This window comes from Musca domestica, unplaced genomic scaffold (assembly GCF_030504385.1).
Source record: "Musca domestica strain aabys unplaced genomic scaffold, Musca_domestica.polishedcontigs.V.1.1 2, whole genome shotgun sequence".
Lineage (NCBI taxonomy): Eukaryota > Metazoa > Arthropoda > Insecta > Diptera > Muscidae > Musca > Musca domestica.
Window position 1 is genome coordinate 15,957,711 of NW_026712249.1, and position 21,011 is coordinate 15,978,721.

The 21,011-nt window shown below is 36.1% G+C and overlaps 2 protein-coding genes across 3 annotated transcripts in view; both read right to left on the minus strand.

Moving 5' to 3' along the window:
• Positions 1-3,336: 3,336 nt before the first annotated feature.
• Positions 3,337-11,610, minus strand: LOC101899087 (protein xmas). The gene is made up of 4 exons (XM_059121871.1): positions 11,411-11,610; positions 10,632-11,334; positions 7,019-7,936; positions 3,337-6,948 (listed from the first exon to the last, which is right to left on the minus strand). Exons 1-4 carry the CDS (start codon positions 11,467-11,469, stop codon positions 3,460-3,462), a joined length of 5,169 nt encoding a protein of 1,722 aa, XP_058977854.1. The 5' UTR covers positions 11,470-11,610; the 3' UTR covers positions 3,337-3,459.
• A 524-nt stretch (positions 11,611-12,134) lies between these two features.
• Positions 12,135-21,011, minus strand: part of LOC101888664 (uncharacterized) — a 109,692-nt gene continuing 100,815 nt past the window's right edge. For both annotated transcript variants that reach the window (XM_059121873.1, XM_059121872.1), the window contains exons 10-11: positions 12,417-12,728; positions 12,135-12,350 (exon numbers count right to left, since the gene is read on the minus strand). In XM_059121873.1, the coding sequence (XP_058977856.1) occupies positions 12,242-12,350; positions 12,417-12,728 (421 nt within the window). In that variant the 3' untranslated portion in view covers positions 12,135-12,241. The remainder of the gene's footprint in view (positions 12,351-12,416; positions 12,729-21,011) is intronic.

The following is a 21,011-nucleotide window of genomic DNA, read 5'->3' on the forward strand; positions in this document are numbered from 1 at the left end:
CGGCTATGGTCAGATTTTTATTACATTGACTTGTGTGCCAAAAAAAAAACAAAAAAATGGAGGAGGGTATGTGGTGTGATGTTTTCAACTAATCATCAAAAATCATTTCATCATTTGAGGATAATAACAACAAACACTTACCACTGTTGTTATCTGCCAAAAAACAAATTTAATTTGCTTTTTATTTTCACCACAGTGGGTCAAGATTTTCCGCATTGTATTGTATTCAGAGGTGAATCAACTTGTGACGCATTTAGTTCCCATTTGGACTTTGATCTCCTGTTTCTTTTTCCCTTCTCTACCAGAAGAATTGTCGCCTGTTTTGTTTATTGTTTATAAAACACCTACATGAGTTGCGATTTTGCGTGTAAATTTTTTGTCTCGTGACCACCATCAACAATTTGTTGTTGTTATTGGTCTTCTTTGAAAAATGCATAAATTATTTTTGTAAACATGTTTTTCATTTTCAATTGTTGATGATAACAAAAAACAACAACAAATTTGTATTTTGTTATTATTGTGCAAAATTGCGTTATTCTTTACCCCCTTTTGCAGTGACTCATATCTAGGCAATGAAATTATCTTGGGTTGATATTTTTGTTGTGATAATTCTTAGGGAAAGTAAAAATAGATTTGGTGACTTCTTGAAGTAATAGATTGATAGGTGATCTAAAACATCATGATATGATGAAATTTAAATAAATATTTGAGGCATTTCTATGGTTTAGGATTTACAAATTGAGAATTTGAAATCTGACACAGATGTTTATTCCTTGAATTTTGTTGAGCAATTAAAATATTTTTTTATTTACTTTAAGATACGCTATGTAATATTTTTTAAATTTTTTTTATTTTGGAGTACACTTTTGTAGTTTTTCGATAGTTGTGATACTTATTGGCCTAATGGCTTTTTCATCGCAACACATAATAAATAAAAGAAAAATGAAATGAAATGAAAATTTGTGCCCATAGGGCCATGGACGGTTACAAAAAGTTCTATACATGACTACTCTAAATTAATTATAATATCCTTAATTTAAAAAAAAAAACAAATTAACAAAAAAATGAGCAAAATTAAAAATTGATTGACGGTTCCAAAAACTTTAGTCAATGACTACTCTTAAAAAGTCTCACTCTCTCTCTTAACTCTTTTAGGACGATAAGATTCATAAGACTTCGATGGAAATGTTCAGGGCCTATAATTATAGCCTATCCTAAAATGGGACTTCAAATGTTGTCAAAGAAAAAAAAATAATAATAATACCGTCGAAAATACCGCTCAAATAAAAACCATAAATAATGCCGATAATATTATCAAAATACGGAATAAACAGAGGTACCATTGTATGGGGGCTATACTAAGACACGGACCTGCATAGACAATTTTCCGTCATAGGCTGTAGTACCCATTACGAACTTCAAATACGAAATTTAATGCAATTCCGGTAAATAATGTCGCGAAAATCCTGGAAATGCCGAATATCTCGTAGTAGCGTTATATGGGTGCTATACTAAAACGTAGATCTATATAGACAATTCTCTTCCTGGGGGTAAAGTAGTCACGAAGAACTACTTGGGTAGAATTTCAGACAATCTTCGAAATACCGAATATCGGGGTACCGTTGTATGGGGGCTATACGATATAGTGGTCCTACATATACAATTCTCTTCAAGGGGGTAAAGCACTCAGAAAGAACTTCTTGTGTAGAATTTCAGACAATTCCATTAAAGAAATGTGGCTAAATCATCAAAATACCAAATATCGGGTGGTTCAGTTTTAGGGGGTAAAGTAATCACGAAGAACTCCTTGGGTAGAATTTCAGACAATTCTATTTTAAAATGTGGCTAAAATCATAAAAATACCGCATATCGGGGGGTACCGTTGCATGGGGTCTATACGATATCGTGCACCGAAATAGCCCATCTTCGAACTTCACCTGACTGTAGACAAAAGACAGATTGGTGCAAAATGTTAGCCTCATATCTTTATCTTCAGGATTACAACAGACGGACGGACATAACTTCATGCTGATCAAGAATATACAAGGTGACATAAAAAAACTGCAAAAATAAAAAAAAAACTGCAACAAAGTCAGACGCCATAATTTTTAAATTTTTATATCCTCAGTCATATGGCTACACAGGGTATACATCATTTGATATGGTCAAAACGGTTTTAAGCCCTAGGTCTCTTTGGACCAAATCCGTTGCAGAACATTTGGAGTCGATCTAGCGATTTCCGTCCGTCCGTCTGGCTTGCTGGTGCACGTGATAACTCTCGAAGGGAGTATCCGATTTGATCCAAACTTGGTACATCGTAATATTATTGTCAAACTTAGATCGAGTTCGGAGATGGGCAATATCGGTCCACTCCTTCTGGTACCTCCCCCACAAAATGTCAAAATTTTTAAAGAAAATACTTTTCTGTACAGAACGAGAAAGGATAATCCGATTTTGATCCAACTTTGTAAATCCTAATATTTGCATCAGTGCTAGGTTAGGTGTGAAAGTTGACAATATAGGTCCACTCCATCCAGTACCTCCCCCACAAAGGGTCAAAATTTTAAATAATTATAACACTTAATATTACACACAGCGATTGTCTTCAAACTACACATATCACAATATTTTTATTAACCCAAAGTCTGGTGTAAAGACGAAATATACCGGTCCACAACTTCTGGTACCTCCCCCACAAAGGATCAACATTTTGAATATTCATGAAGCTCATAAAACGCAAAATTAACATCCGATTTCATTCAGACTTGGCACATCTCAATATTTCCATCAACACAAGATCTGTTAAAAATATGGTAGGGATCGAACCTTTCCTTCTGGTACCTCCCCCACAAAGGGTCAAAATTTTGAATGACAAAAACGATAATAAAATCCGAAATAAGCATCCGATTCTCTTAAAATTACACACGTCCCAGTATTTTGATGATGGAATATATTGGTCTACACCTTCTGGTACCTCCCCCACAAAGGGTCAACATTTTGAATATTCATGAAGCTCATAAAACACGAAATTTACATCCTATTCCATTGAGACTTGGAACATCTCAATATTTCCATCAACACAAGATCATATGTTAGGGATCGGACGATTCCTTCTGGTACCTCCCCCACAAAGGGTTAAAATTTTTGACTAATCATAACTCAAGACTGGGCTATACATCTGTCGGCAAAACCGATTGATACTGAAACTTTGCTTGTTCATCTTCCTTTCCTTTCCTCAAAGAAGTTTCCCCAATGCAATTTGATTAAATATCCAATTTCAGTTTAGTTCATCTTTCCCGAGTCCATTTTTTTAAAACACCAACTCTTTAGCTTAGTAATAATTAGTAAATAATTACATTTATTTCGATTCGCAAATAAAAAATAAAACTGTACAACAAATAAAAGAAAACAAAACACAATGTGCATTCGATCGATCGCCACTCCAACAAAACTCCCCTTTCAAATTCCACAACGAAATTTGTTTGAAACCGTGATTTTCTTTCGTCGATCATCCATGGCATCGACCTTCTGTATCAGTTGCATGGCACGGGCAATAATATCATCTACTTTGTTATTGCTCCTGGCTTGTGGCGGTGTATTGTGATTTTGATTTTTCAACGGCGATAGACGTTTGCGTTTTCTTGGTCCTTCGGGTGAGTTGTTGTTCTCGGAATTCTCATCATGACCGAGCAGGACTTCATGTATGGAATTATCAATGTCCTGAGTTAAATTCTCAATATAACTGGTATCGAATTCACCCAATTTCTTGGACAATTCAAACTTATAGAGCGACTCATCTAGGTTACGTTTAAGCTGAATATTCGCTCCTTGTTTGTTTGGATTGGTGGGCAGAGATATTGTGATTTTCTTTTTGTCTTTTATGGCCATTAGATTGTTTTCTACTTTGCGTGAAGTATGCTCAGCCTTGGCAATGATTTCTTCCAGCTGTTGTGTGGTAAAATCATTTTCCTTTTGGTCATCCTGAAGTGTCTCCTCCTCGGCGATTTGTTCATTTGATGGCGGGGAGCTATAATCAAAGTTCACCATATCCAAAGCTTGATAGTTGAGCCACCATGGCTGGGTTTGATAATTGTAAAGGTCACGTTTTATATAGATTACGGGAGTGGTTTTTAATTCTTCGCAGAACTCCTTTAGATGTCTGTTAATATAGGCAAATACTATGGGTTTTAAAATTGTCAAATAGTTTAGATATTTCATTGTTGCGTCGGTCGTCAATTGGTATTGCATTGTTAGTTGTCGTAGTTGTTGTATTACATTGGAAATGGATTCGTGGGCAACTTTGGTGGCCAGTATGTCATCGTGCGGTAAACACGCTGAGGCATAATTTAAAATCCACAATTCCAATTCTTCCAAATTCGTGGCAGGTGGAGACATGCCATTCATAGGTGGCAGCTGGAGTTTCTTGAGAAATTTATAAATCGCCTTCTTCCCTGTATCTTTTTTCCAATCTGCCGGGAAAAATTCCAAGCCCAGTGGTATATTTATATTATCATTTTGCTGCGGCACAAATTCTTTTAGTTCTTCAGGAAATTCTGGCATTTCGGAAAAATCTTCTTGGGTAATGTGTATCAATTGCTCCAAGGCCTTGTGATAAATGCCCTTGACATGTTCAGGATTTTGACAGATTTTTTGAAATACTGGATTAATTCTGGCCGATTCTTGCCATCTATAGAATATCTCCTCACCCAGTGAGGCATCCAAGAAACTTAAAACCTTTTCCATGGCCAATGCTTGCGATTCTTGACAGTTTTCCTTATAACTTTCTATGGCTATGAAATCTATGGCATCCTTAATGGCTTTACGAAAACTAAAATCTTTTCTACTCACACCGTTACCCAATATTTTGTACTTGCACACCATATCCTCGTCTTCCAGCGTCTCGAGATCCAACATTTCTGCAACGAGCTCCTTTCGCATTAAACAATTGTAGGCTATAATGGCCAGGGGAATCTTTTTGAAGTTTTTAGAATTCTTCAATAGATTATAGAGGCGTCTACGTGCCCGTGAATTAAACTCCTCACCACTGAGGATGAAAACCACCCCATCACTGTGGTCACCTTCGTTACGCATTTCATCTCCTTGCTCATTGTGGGCATAGATGCCACTTAATTTCCGCACACACAATGCCATGTTGTTCTCTAGGCCATGGACAAATGGTCCCGTTTCCAGTTGGGCTTTTCGCACATGCTTCAAAAGCCATTTATTGCAGAATGTTTCGAAACCCGGTAGCTCTTCCTTGTCCGAGGGTATACTTATGAGAAATTTAAAATATTGCCTTTGCTGCAAAAGGCCGGCAGGGGTGAGATTTTGTTTCGACAACAAATGGCGGCCGACAAGGGTGAAGAAACACAAAGGCCGGGTCTGATGGGTCTCGGCCAATGGCGAATGCTTGCCCAGCCGCATTAGCTGTTTAAAATCACAAGGTTGGCCCAAACGATAGCGTTTAATCATTTCCAAATTACTGTCTTGACAGGGATGTTCCAAAGCCTGGGCAAATTCGGATCTGGTATTGGTGGTCACCCAAATCGGAGTACTTTCCATAAGCTTACGCTGTTCCCGCTTCTTGCGCAAATGCATAAGCCAGCGATTGAAGTACCGATTCAATAAAAGCTGATCATAACACATGACAGCATATTCTTCATGGGCAATGTCCTCCACTAAATTCTGTACAACATCCCCCAAGAGGGACTCCAGTTGTAGCTGAGATCCCTGTTGAATCATATGATACTTGCGCAACTCCGTGCGGGCAATTTGTTCCAGTTCCTCCTGTAAGACCATGGCCATGATAGCCTGAGTTTCTTCATTGGCCTTTTTAAGACATGTTTTTCGAAGTTCTTCCTTGTGTTGGCGTTCCAGTTCCCTTTGTTTCTGTTGCTCTTTTACTTGTTTTTCACGAAGACGTTTCTCCTCCAACTCCTTTAATTTCCGCCTCTCCTCTTCGAGTTGTTTCTGTTTCAATTCATGCTCCTTTTCAAGTTGTAATTTTCGTTGTTCCATCTCTTGAGCCGAGGATAAAGGAGCAGGTTTTTGTGGCAATGAAAATAAATTAGACGAATCTTTCGGAGATGACAAGTTGTTGGCAGCTTCTCCAAATATTGACATTTGAGGTTTGGTTTGGAAATGTTGAAACACATTGTCGGTTTGGAAGTTAGAGTTGGCTGTAATGTTGGTTTGCTGTTGTTGTTGCTGTTGAAAAATATTGGCAGTTTCCTTAGCAGCACTACCAAAAATATTGGTGCTACTGGCCACCGGTTTATTTTCTGTGGCCTTAAAACCACCAAAAATATTTCCCGAAGCCACTACCGCAGGTTTTTCGGCTGTTGGCTTGAATATGGAAGTTTGAAATAAATTTGTATTTGCTTGAGGTGCTGTGGCAGGAGGTATCTTGAAAATAGATGCTCCTCCTGCGGATGATTCTTGTACAGGTTTAAAAGTGGTTGCAGACGTTGTATTTGTTGTTGCGACAGTAGCAGTGCCACCAAAAATATTCCCACCAAATTTAAATCCACCCGGTGAGGAGCTCCTGCTTTCTTCATTGCTGGGTATGGAACCAAATATTGATTTTACCGGTTGTTCCGGAATGGTTTGAGTGGTCGGTTTCTTTAGCAGTGATTGTTTGGGCGAAATGGGAGGAGAAGCCTGTGGCATTTTAAAAATATTATCAGTTGGTTTGAGAAATCCTGAGGCTGGTGTGGTGGTAATGGATATGGGTTGTTTGTTTTGTGGAATGACTTCTCTTCTTTCCGCCAATTTCTTTTGGGCCTCCTCACCACGTAATTGATCGAGGGCTGACCAGGCATCCGCACGCAACAAACCATTGGCATCAAAACTGGAATGGGTTTGATGATCTTCAAAGGTTTTTGAGGAAGGCAAGGAATCACCGCATATACATTCACCCACGGAGACCAAACGTTTCGATTCCACAAGCTGGGGAAGGCAAGCAAAAGGATAAGATTATTTAATTTATTTATTTATTTATTATAAATTGTTTACTTACCTTTAATGCCCGATCCATGGAAAATTCCATATCCGGCATTTGGATACGTTCTAACAGCACACGATCCTCCAGTTCATCACATTGTAGACCATGATATCCCAGGAAATTTATAGCTGCCGATTCATCATCAAATCCCAGGACATGAGTCAAATATGATAGCGGTAGGAAAACATCATTTTTACGCCAATTATGAGATTTGATAATAACTTCCATGGCCCGTAAACGCAGGCGATTAAAATAACCCAATAGAATACAAGCTTCCAGGTAGGACGTCTTCTCGCAACGTATCATCGAGAAAAACCTCACATAGTTATTATTCTGCAAGGCATTGTAGAAGGAAATTGCCCTTTTGATTTCCGATGATTGTTGTATGGCTTCGGGCAGCTGTTTTAATTCCCATAAAAAGTTTGAATCTCCCAAATTCAAGAGAATAATGTACGAACGAAATTCTGCCTCGCGAGGACATTCAACTCCCTTAATACGCAAATCATGATACATGTACTTTAAGGTTTGTAGACATTTTGTTAAATTCTCGGCATTTATCTTCTTATCGAATACTGAAGGATCTTCTGCAACCAGGCGAGCGGCGCAATGTATATGAAAACGGGCGCATTGTTCTACCAATTGTACGGCGCCCAAAGAACACAATTCTTGTTGGGTGATATCTTTGCGTATTGAACGGGTACGATCCCATACAAAATGAAACCAATCACCTAATGAGGTTTGCGGATCATCACACAGATCCATAATGCGATGCATTAAATATAGCATGGTCATTTGCAGCACGGATTCTGAGCGTAATTCGTGTGATAATGGTACCTCCTGATCGGCACTACTGCGGGAATATTCTTTAATTGCTTTCCTGTGGCATATCGTCGACTGGGAATTTTCATCAGCGTCCATTTCAAAGGTGGAGACCTAAAAGAGGGAGGGGAAAAGAAAACTTATTAATTTATTTATTTGCATTTAATTGCTTTCAAAAGTAGAAACCTAGATCCTTAATTTTATAACAAGACATGTTGATGATCCTGATACAAAACAAGTTAAAAAGTATCAGTCGGTATTGCCGACAGATATATACCCTCAGCCTATGTTCGATTAAATAATCAAAATATATTTGACTAGTGTTACAATTATTCAAACGTTTTACCCTCTATGGAGCAGGTTCCGAAGGAATGGCTAAATATTGTCTATTTCGTATCGGACCCCAAAATATGATATAAATATTCCGACGTTCCTGGTATGGATTATATCGACTAGCTCCTTCACTATGCATGAGATATGTAATAATTTTTAGAAAATGTTAAAATGTGCGTGATGTACAAGATAGAGTCTACCGAAATGTTTCACTTTTATACTTCATCTGATACAAATAAAAAATATTGAGCGAAATATTTGGCAACAATAAAATAAAGGATATTTATGTCCAATTTTATGCGAAATCATAAATTCCGATAAATTTCATATTCATATCAGGCTTCTTGTTTAAAGAAATATTTGAGCATAGCAAGTAGTAAAGAATTGCTAAATTGTTTCGAAAGTTATGACAGATAAAATTATTGAAAATTGTGACCCCAGAAGGGGTTGGCAGATATATATTAACTTCACAACCGATCTTGTGTTAGCAAAAATATTTGTATGTGTGAAATTTAAGGAGAGTTCGATGTTTATTTCGCTTTATTTGGGCTTTCGTTTTTCAAAATCTTGAACCCTATGCATGGGGGAGAAGAAATGGTTCGATCTATACCACCTTTATAACAGATCTTGTGTTGATAGAAATGTTGAGATGTGCCAAGTCTAAATGGAATCGGATGTTAATTTGGCGTTTTATTAGCTTCATGGGTATTCAAAATTTCGACACTTTGTGGGGGAGGTACCAGAAGGAGTGTGCCGATACATTCCATTTTCGCACCAGACCTTGCACTTATAAAATGATTGGGATGTGTGAAATTTAAAGACTATCGGACTCTTACTTCACATTTTATAAGATTTTTAATTATCCAAAATTTTGACCCTTTGTGGGGGAGGTCCCTGATGGAGTGGACCGATATTGTCCATTTTCGCACATGACCTAACACTGATGAAAATATTAGGATTAGCAAAGTTCCAGCAAAATCGGATTATCCTTTCTCTTTTTGTGCAAAAAATAATTTTTGAAAAGTTCGACCTTTTGTGGGGGAGGTACAAGATGGAGTGGGCCGATACATTCAATTTTCGCACCAGACCTTGGACTAATAAAGTTATTGGGATGTGTGCAATTCGAAGACTATCGGACTCTTACATCACATTTTATAAGAGTTTTAATTATCCAAAATTTTAACCCTTTGTGGGGGAGGTCCCTAATGGAGTGGACCGATATTGACCATTTTCGCACATGACTTAACACTGATGAAAATATTAGGATTCGCAAAGTTCCAGCAAAATCGGATTATCCTTTCTCTTTTTGTGCAAAAAATATTTTTTGAAAAGTTCGACCTTTTGTGGGGGAGGTACAAGATGGAGTGGGCCGATACATTCAATTTTCGCACCAGACCTTGGACTAAAAAAGTTATTGGGATGTGTGAAAATTGAAGACTATCGGACTCTTACATCACATTTTATAAGAGCTTTAATTATTCAAAATTTTGACCCTTTGTGGGGGAGGTCCCTGATGGAGTGGACCGATATTGTCCATTTTCCCACATGACCTAGCACTGATGCAAATATTAGGATTTGCAAAGTTGAAGCAAAATCGGATTATCGTTTCTCTTTCTGTGCAACAAATAAGTTTTTTGAAAATTTCGACCTTTTGTGGGGGAGGTACCAGAAGGAGTGGACCGATATTGCCCATCTCCGAACTCGATCTAAGTTTGACAAAAATATTACGATGTACCAAGTTTGAACCAAATCGGATACTTCCTTCGAGAGTTATCGTGCGCACCAGCCAGCCAGACAGACAGACAGACAGACAGACGGACGGACGGACGGACATCGCTAGATCGACTCCAAATGTTCTGAAATGGATTTGGTCCAAAGAGACCTAGGGTCTAAAACCGTTATTTCGACTAGGCACGTTTTGACCGTATCGAATTGTATATACCCTCTGTAGCCATATGGCTGAGGGTATAAAAATGTGGACCTGCATAGGCAACTTTTGTCATAAGAAATTACAATATTCAAATGCAAAACTTGAAAAAAATCGGTGAATAATGGAGCTTAAATCATAAAAATACCGAAAATAGGGAGGTGCCATTATATGGGGGCTATATCATAACGTGGGCCTGTACAGACAATTTTCTGTCATAGGCTGTAGTATCCATTACGAACTTCAAATACCAAATTTCAAATAATTCCGTTGAATAATGTCGCTAAAATCACAAAAATAACGAAAATAGGGAGGTACTATTATATGGGGGCTATACGAATACATGGACCTGCACAGACTATTTTCTGTCATAGGCTGTAGTGTCCATTACGAACTTCAACTACCAAATTTAAAACGATTCGGGTGAATAATGTAGCTAACATAATCAAAATACCGAATATCGGGAGGTACCGTTATACGAAGGTGTGATCCTGCACGGCAAAAGTGGCATATTTCGATCTAATAAACAAATCAACTGTGTTACCTTACCTGCCTCTGAAACTCGCGCATAAGTCGCTCCTTTTCCGGACACATATCGGGGCATGTACCCTTCGTTGCTACAGCCTTTTTAATGTCTGTCTGGCGGACAGTTGTCAAACGTATTAGTTTATCGCGAGCATCCAGCACACGATATTTGTCCTCATCTGTAAAGGCGGGTCTTCTTAATATAGCTTCCAATTCACTGCGAACTGAGCTGTCAATTTTTGGTATTTCCGGTTGTGGAGAATCTACACGAGTTGTCGGCATTTTTACTGGCTTGGCTATGGGTAAGATGGTACTCGGTGGTTTTGAAACTTGTTGGCGGGTTAGTGTTGTTAATTTTGGCGCTGCTGGCACACCGAACAATGATCTCATAGCACCTGGGCCACTATTTGCCGTATTGCTAGCACCACCACCTAAGTTGCGATGCCCGGGATTCATGGCATCCAATTCAGACTGGACATCGGGATCTACCCATTCTTCGGTACTCTGAACCTGAGGTGGTTTATTTTCAGCATAATTCACTTCGAATTCAATGCCATTGAATTCGCCGGCCTCCATATAGGCCCTTTCGGCATCTTCTTCATTCTCATACTCAACTGTGCAGCTTAAACGCTTGGGTTTCAGGATAAAGCGACTGATTTTGCCATATTTACTGAAATATTTCTTTGCCACCAATTTGTCGAGGAAAAGTTCCGGTATCTTTTCACAGCTGAAAACAACAAGGGGCGGGAATGAGTGTCATTGTGAAATTTCTGCCAACTTTTTGCACGATTCCACCAACTTACCTGATGGCTTTGTAATTTGTGTTATCTTCATGGGCCTCATATTCTCCATCTTCAGACATTATTTATGTGTTGTATATTCTATTAAATTCGTCAATTTAGTTATTTCTTTGTTGAAATTCTTGAATTCTCCGTGAATGTAAATAAAATGCGCGCCGACATACGCACCGACGCCAAACCACACAAACTTACAAAAACGACAATGCCTTCCAAAAAAACAAACGCCGTCACAATACACAAGAAGAACAAGAAATGAGGATGAAAGCGGAAATTCGAGATAAAGATAAAAATCAAAACAAAAACGTTTGCTTAATAGGGTTGTAGAAGACGGTTTTGTATGATAGGGCTCTAGAAGATCGAATAAAATAAATGGCGAATCTTCCTCAAATTCGTAATATGGGAAAAATAGTATATGCGCTGTTATGGGCTTCCGAAAAATAAATTGAATTATACGACGTCAAACTAAAACCAAGCCAGTATTAATTGAGAAGGAAAATGATCGATGTAACTAACGTTATTTTCATTTTTCTGTGGTGATGTCAATGCTAATCACTGTAAAATGATAACCCGGTTACCTGGCGTTTACACAACACAAATCGTCATGAATCGGAGTTGCACCTTTTGTAAGGAAAATAATGCAAATTGTTATATATTGGCATAAGATTGGCACTAATTTTTTACTTTAAATACAAAAACTATTTGGTTTTGTTATATAAAGATTTTATTCTAGTTACATATTTCTATAAAAATATATTTTCTATTATTTTTACAAAATGAAATCTACATATTTAAGTAACATCAGGTCAATTTGTACTATCATAAATGCAAATGTATTCATGTTTTTATTTCCAATTCCAAGAAATCATCTACGAATTTTGAAACACCTGCAGTGAAATCATTTTCAATATCACTCAAAGCTTCATTAAGCAAACGTTCCGATATTCTGCAAATAAACAAAGAATTATTACTGTTTTTATAAAAAAGAAAACCTGAAAACCAAACCACTCACATCGAAAACACTTTCCATGGTTCTGAAAAATTGGGATTTTTGTAGAAACGATTTTTCTCACACAACTTTAGAAATTGATTGCGATTGTTTATCTCCTGTTCGAAACGTTTATCTGATTTCATATTTCCTTTTTCATGGTCGGGTATTTGATTTTCTTTAAAGGATATCGATTGGGCCATTTGTTCCGTTATTAGTTTTGGTGACGGTTTTGGTTGTAACTTTTGCAATTGTTTGGCTGGCAGCGGTCGAAGTCGACGTGGAGTATTTTCGGATGTATTGTATGGTGACTTATTCGGGTAGAGTGGTATTGAACTGAAATTCAAAGATAAAAAAGAATTAAGGTGAGAGTACATAAACAGCTTTAAGTCTTCGCATGGCATATTTTGTGACATATCATAAAGGGATGCCAGAGCCGCACCCAAATTCTGCCGTCGTTTCCCTTTGTAATTTGACATTAATATGCCTTTAGGGTTTCCATATGTCGAAAGTAAAATGAGGCAAAAAAAGATAATATGGATTGTCTGAGAGGAAAAAAAATATATATTGGGGCTATACGAAGACTTGGACCTGCATAGACAATTTTCTGTCATAGGTTGTAGTACCCATTAGGAACTTCAAATACGAAATTTGAAGCAATTTCGGAGAATAATGTAGATGAAATTATCCAAATACCGAATATCGGGGGTACCGTTATATGGGGGCTATACGATATCGTGGTTCATATAGAAAATGTACTAAGAAGGAACTCCTTTTGTGAATTTTCAGACAATTTCATTGAAAAATTTGGCTATAATCATTAAAATACCGAGTATATGGGGGGGGGGGGGGCACCGTTATATGGGGGCCATACGATATCGTGGACCGATATAGCCCACCTTCGAACTTGACCCACTTGCAGACAAAAGACTGATCTGTGCAAAATTTTAGTTTCCTAACTTTATTCGTTTTGACTCCAGTGTGATTGCAACAAACGAAAACACGGACGGACAGGGCTAAATTGTCTTACGGTGATTAATAATATATATACTTTATGTCTAAAATTATTATTTCGAAGAGTTACAAACCGAATGACGAACTTAATATACCCTCCATACTATATATGGTGGATGGTATAATAAAATAAACACATTCAAATATTTCAAATTATCGTTCACGGACAGAGATCGGAGCCGCCATTAATCAAAGTTATATATACCTTACCATTGGCGGGATAAAAAACCCTAAATCTACATTATTGCCAAAAAATTCCCTCATGCAAAAAAAACGCCTACAAATATGCTTTAATTTTGCAAGAATTTCATTAAGTCACAATACAATGAATTAATATTGTTTACTCACTTTCCTACATTCCCTCTCTTTCTTTGATTGTCGCAATGTCGCGCTCCCATCAGTGATATCACATCATGTCACCATCAGACACCATCGCAATTTGTAGTTGCGTGACAAGTCACAAGAAAATTACTTAAGATTTAACGCATATTTATCATTCCATTGTTATATTTATAATCAAATGCTCTAAGCATGTTATCTATGTTGGAATTCTCACAAATCCTTAAATCCTTTAAAGCCATGCAAAATAATTTGAAATTTATATGTATGTAAATTAATTGCGGCCCTACGACAAGCAAAAAAACCAAGCGGAAACCAATGAAGAGGATAACAAACATATCGTGTGGCAAATGTTCATTTTTTGTTTATTTTCCCATTAAAAAGTCAAGGTTAATCTAAAAAAAAAACAAAGCATGCTTTGTCAGGCAGACTGAGAGATGTGGTATTAAATCGCTCAATAACCCGGTTCATTTAGTGGGAGAGCGAGAGGAAAGAGAAACCCCGTGTAACAAATTTTAAATAACATTGAACGGAAATAGAAAACTGTTGTCATTTGTTTATGGCTGAGAATGGGAGAGTTTCTCTATCTCTGAGTGGGAGAGTGAGAAAGGAATTTAAAACACAGTTACTCGTTTAAAATGGTGTTATTAAGTGGTTTTCATGTGTTTATATGGCGTTTTATTGTTTGTTGTCTTCGTAAAGGCATTGATCCAATAGAGTTGAATGTTAATTTAAAGGAAAAATATAATTACTTTTTTATTGATCAAACTTCTACGTTGATTTACGGACAGTATATTTAGAATTAAATGGACTATGAGGCATCAATTTTGATTGATGCTTACGAATTGTTAAGCGTAGAAAGTAATCTGAGAGTTGAATTACAGTACTACATCATTTACATCTAATAAAAATATTAGGATTTCCCCAAAAACAATAAATGGATCGCATTCCTGGAGCCATGCCAGAAAAAGAAAACAACATCGACATCAGAGATGGAAAACCTATTTCCAATAAAGTTAAATTTGACAAAGTAAAATATACAGTAGCTCCAAGCAAAACTCGTACAGCTAAAGAATTTTTTATATTTTCCAAAAATCAAAATTCACAAAAAATGTTTTTTTTTTTATTTTTTTAGTACACTGAGTCAGTAATAAAAAAGCAAAAAAAAAAACATTTTAATTCATTTAAAGTAAAAAAAAAATAAACATTAAAAGGGATCATATTTCAATGCCAAAGCCAAACTCGTACAATTCCTATAATTTAAAGTATTTCTAGACATTAATATTTTGTATGCATTCCTGCATTCCTTTACTTTTTTGCCATTTCTAGCCTATTTGGCATACTTTTAACAAGTTTTTCGGAAAAGTTAGGTTCAATTTTTTGCTATTCTTCCAACAAAGCTTTCTTCAAATCTTCTTTGCAAGATATGGTATGCTGGCGGATTTTTCTATCTAGATAGCTCCATAAATTCTCTATGGGGTCTATGTCTGGACTCTTGGTGGTGTATCCATGACGTATAAGCCTTATGTTTCGGATCATTGTTTTGATAAAAATAATAATCTTCGCCAAGGCCGAGCTTTTCCTACAGAGTGGCAAACTTTCTTTCAAAATGTTAAGGTACATAGTCTGATCCATAATACCCTCAATAAAATGTCCAGAGGTTGAAAATGAACCCCACACCATTATTGACCCACCATCGTGCTTCACTGTAGGCTTCATATTTTTGAAAAGGAACACTTCATTCATCTTTCTCCATACATAAGGTCTGCCATCTGAAGCAAAAAGGTTGAATTTGCTCTCGTCCGTGAACAGCTCATTTTTCCAAAATGAAAAATTTTTTGATATCTGCTCCTTGACAAATCGCAATCTTATTTCTTGATTTCGCTTGCGGTTTAGAGATTTATGTCTAGCTCTTCTTCCATTGTAATTCGACTTATGCAGTATATTTCTTATTGTTTGAGGCAACATAATTTTCCCTAATCATTTTCAGCAAATTTTGCAAGCTTCAGTGGACTCAAAAATGAATACTTTATGATCTGCCGTAAAATATACTTCTCATCTCACTCAAGGTAAATATTTTATTATTTACCGTTTTTGACTCATTTTCTAAACATCCATCGGCTTCCATTAACAATCTCAGACATTTCACTTACCGATTTATGGTTTTTGTAATGTTGTCTTCCCATCTCTTATTTTTTTTAATATTTACGTCAGTAAATTATACAACACGTGGAAATTTGTGATAAATTAGCCTTTAGGACAACAATCACGTGAAGTTGGACGCAGTTCGAAACAGGGTTGCCGTGTACGAGTTTAGCTTTTGCATAGAAATTTGGTGAGTTTTAGAATAAATGCCATTATTTTGTTAATTAAATAAAAACAGTAAACTATTGTTCTACGGCTAGTTCTAGTACCCTAAAGTAATAAAAATATGGGTTTCTTCTTGTAGTGAATTTGATAATAATCATATATTGCATGAAAGAAAATTGTTTGCTAAGTGTACAAGTTTCGCTTGGAGCTACTGTATATAACGGATTTATGAATGAACATTTTTACAATGAGATGTTGTCAAAGATATAATTTTGAAAAAATTATAAACATACAGTTGCGGTCAAAAAAATAGCAGCGCACCCTATCATCAATAATTCATGCTTGTATTTTCTAACCTGTGCTTTTTTTTAATTCCACTACTGTATTAACCGTTATAGTATGTGAGTGCAAAACAAAACGAGTAATAATTTTGACATTTTTATTGCACTTGTTGTTGTATTATTGGATAGTTTCAAATAGTCCACTTATTAATGCAGTCTAAAAAATAGCAGCAGGTTATCAAAATCAGAAAATATCTTTAAAATCTCAAATTTTTCTTAATCAATCGAATTAAAAAGTAAGGAAATATACAAATTGTTGTGTTTTTAAATATAATTAGTTTTTTTTTTCTTGGTAAGTGGGACGAGGAAAGCACTGCAGTGAAGATACCCGGCGTTTGATAAAAAAATTAATATTAGAAGGGAAAACTTACAAAGAAATACAACATTTGTTGAACTGTTCTGCCAAAATGATCAGAAACGCAAAAATATATGAAAAGAAAATCGAAACTAGAGGTAGAAAGTCTGTGGTGTCAGAAAAAACCAGACGGATGATAAAAAATGCTAGCACCAAAAATCCGTTAGTGCCCGCCACAGAAATAAGAGACAGTGTTTGTCCTTCTGTTAGTGTAGAAACTGTTCGCAGAGTATTACGCGAAAACAATCTGTATGCACGGAGTCCGAGAAAGGTGCCACTATTGAAAAAAATACACGTCACAAAGCGATTGAAGTTTGCAAAATCACATATTGAATGGCCAATTGAAAAATGGAGAAACATATTATGGTCGGATGAGTCAAAAATTGTTTTATATGGTGGTACTGGTTCCCGACAGTATGTAAGACGTCCACAAAATAAAGAATATGATCCTAGATATACAACTAAAACGGTCAAACATGGCGGATCAAATGTGATGGTTTGGGCATGTTTCTCGTACTACGGAGTAGGGCCAATTTTTTGGATCAAAAATACAATGAATGCCACTCAATACGTTGAAATATTGCAAAATATTATGCTTCCATATGCGGAAGATGAAATGCCTTTAAAATGGACATTTCAACAGGATAATGATCCAAAACACACCAGCCGCTTAGCAAAACAGTGGTTTCAGGACAACAAGATAGATCTCATGGAATGGCCCGCTCAGTCACCGGATCTAAATCCAATTGAAAATTTGTGGTGCGATATAAAAAAGGAGGTGGCCATAGCCAAACCCAAAAATAATAATGAACTATGGAGCGTAATTCAAGGAGCCTGGCTAAAAATTCCATGCGAAAGATGCCAACATTTGGTCACTTCAATGAAACGTCGCTGTGAAGCAGTGATACGCAACAAAGGTTTTGCAACAAAGTATTAATTTCTAGGGAATAATGCACTTTACATTAATAATAAGGTTTACAGTTTAATAGAAGGAAATTAAATGAATTTATGTTAAGTTTTTATTACAACTGCTATTTTTTTGACCGACTTCATTTCGAAAATGAGTTCTATTTAACACAATATTTTGAAAAAACAAAACTTTTCGGTTTTATTACAATATAAATAATAAATGATAATGTAATACCATTAAATATTGCAACGAACATTACGCCATTTCAAAGAAAAAATTGGGTTTCTTAAGTAGGAATATTTCAATGCATTGCGCTGCTTTTTTTTTGACCGCAGCTGTATGATTCCATTCTTCTTTACCTTGAACTCTCACTTACATGAGTAAATATAAATCTTTATGTATTTGTGTTGAATATAAATCTGCTTGTCCTCTATTTTTGCTGCTGTTGTATTAATAAAACGCACTTCTGCTCTCGGTGGTTGCTTTATTCAGAGTGAAACTTATTCTACTTACACACTACTCAAGTTAACTTAACGCTAAGAAAAAATCTATTTACAAGTCAGTGTGTGGATCACACTAAGTGATCTTCGCATAATTATTCCTAATGTGTGTTGTATGTTGTAAGAGCGAAACGTGGACATTCAATAATTACAACAATTTGAAATTTCAATATTTTATTTGCCACATTTATTATAATTCAATTCGGTATTTTGGAAAAAAATACAAGTAAACTTCTTTGATATTCAAATCTATTTCGCATCTATCCTTCATGGTGTCATTAGAACATAATTAAGTGTTCTTTTTTTATTTTCATAAATCACGTTATTTTTCCACATTGCCATGGTAACGAAAATTGCGAAAAAAAAACCTGTTTGGAAAATACCGGAGAAAATTGCAAATCAATAATTTATGGCGAAAACTTAGGAGCCTGACAATAGGCTATAAAAACATAAATGCATATGAATTGCGTTTTCACATATTTTAAGAATAATTCGTCTATAACTGGGGATTTCCTCCAGATGTAAATTAAAACAATAAACCGACATTAGAACCAAAAGTTCTTAGTGGAACATACCCAGCAGTCTGATGGTCATTACAATTCAAATGAATACTATTATGTCAATAGGAACAAAATGAAATAACTGTGGTTAATAGCACACAACTAGCATCCGATTCAGATGAGTCGTATTGCTTTTACAATGTGAAACAAAATCCATATTGAAACAAATTGAAAAATATCTGTCGGAATGAATAAAATTTGTCCATTGCGCATAGGACCTAAATAAATATTAATATAAATATTGCAAGTGCAAGGTTTGGACCTCAATTGAAAGAGGTATGTGCAAAAAAGTCCGCTAGGAATAAACAACTGGTTAATATTGCTGCTCAGGTCTTTCTGACACCCTCTTGGTTGAAGAGAATTAATATGAATCCCATTTGCATTTTTGGCAGAGGTGTTTTCTCTATAAATAATTACGTGCTCCTTCCACCACCTTCCAACTTCGTCCATTGTTTTTCCTAGCTGTGGAATTCTCCTAGAAGTAATTAACAATCTTTTCCACATCTCTTAAATATTCTTGTCATTCGTCTGATGTATGATCACGATTTTAATTAATTAACTATTTTATTTTGTAATTAATTGATAGTTGGAAATTCTCTTCAGAATTGCAGCTATGACAAATTGTTAATTTGTCATGATTTGCATTTTCCAATCAAGACATTAATTTTTTCTTCGAAAAACATCAAAAGCTTTGATTTGATTACAAAGTTTAAATGAAATTGTTGAATAAATTTAATGGCGCCCAATCAGGAATGTCTGTAAAAGACTTCAAACGATTATTTGGAAATAAATAAAAGCATCATGGTTTTGTTGTAAAACGTTAACCTTCTGCTGTAATACCTTAACTTTCTGCTGTAAAACCTTATCGTAGGTTAATTTCGATTCGGTGGACTAAGGACCTTGCTTTGCTTCAGAAAAGAGCATGGAGGTCATACAAGGGCAGCAGCAAAACTAAACATTGCTTAATAGAACAAACGTGAGTAAAGACTATATACAGATCTGAGAATCGCTTCTCTAAGTCTATAGAGGGACTTTATAATGCTGGCAGATAAAATACTGTCTAAGCATTCCAAGAGATAGAAGCTCTAACGTTCTACTCAGATATAGATCTCGTTATCATCTATCAGTTTGCTAAAAGTATTCGCTGCCCAGGGTCACTTTCATCTACTCCTCCTCCCTCTTTCCTCCTGTACATTCTTCTAAATCTTATTATATTCTTAGATATCTAAACTCATTACTCTTCAAATATATCATTCTCACTTAATCACTTTCTTTCTCTCCTTCTCTCATTTTCCTTGATCTCTCTTCCTTCAATCTCTTTCCCTCTCAATTGAATGCAAATAATCTCTTTAAATCTCTAGGAAAACCACTTTACCACTCCTATCTACTACAAACCTCCTCGACCAACAACGTAGTATGGAAGATATATAAAGTTTGACTTACAGTCAAAACAAATAAAGATAGGAAATTTTGCACATATCAGTCTTTTGTCTGCAGGCAGCTCAAGTTCGAAGATGAGTTATATTGGTCCACGATATCGTATAGCCCCCCATATAACGTTCCCCCACACCCCGATATTCGGTATTTTGATGATTGCAGCCAAATTTTTTCATGAAATTGTCTGAAATTCTGGATAGGAAGTCCTGTGTGGGTACTTTACCGTCTGGAAGAGAATTACCTATATAGGTCCACGATATCGTATAAGCCCCATATAGCGGTACCTCCTGATATTTGCTATTTTGATGATTGTAACCACATTTTCCATTGGAATTGTTTGAAATTCTATACAAGAAGTTCTTTCTGGGTACTTTACCCCCTGAAAGAGAATTGTCTTGATAGGTCCACGATATCGTATATCCCCCAAATAACGATACCTCTCTATATTCGGCATTTTGATTGATTTTAGCTATATTTTTCAAGACGTTCCTTCTAAGCGCTTCACTTATAGGAAGAGAATTGTCTATATAGGTCCACGTTATTTTATAGCCCCCACAGAACAGTATATATTCGGTATTTTGATGATTTTTTGAAGGTACCAAATATTCGGTATTTTGATGATTTTAGCGAATTCATATTTCGTGTTCGAATTTCCTAATAGGTACTACAGTGTATGACAGAAATTTGTCTATGTAGGTCCAGGTCTTCGTATAGCCCCCACACAACGCTACCCCCGATATTCGGTATTTTGATGATTTTAGCGACATTGTTCACCGGAGTTGTTTCAAATTTCGTGTTTAGAATTCGTAATGGGCACTACAGCATGCGACAGAAAATTGGCTATACAGGTCCT

Coding starts and splice junctions, on each gene's coding strand:
- LOC101899087 (XM_059121871.1), bottom strand. CDS start 11,469: ATGTCTGAAGATGGAGAATATGAGGCCCATGAAGATAACACAAATTAC. Junction 7,937..10,631: donor TGCGCGAGTTTCAGAGGCAG/GTAAGGTAACAC, acceptor TCCCTCTTTTAG/GTCTCCACCTTTGAAATGGA. Junction 6,949..7,018: donor CCATGGATCGGGCATTAAAG/GTAAGTAAACAA, acceptor TGCCTTCCCCAG/CTTGTGGAATCGAAACGTTT.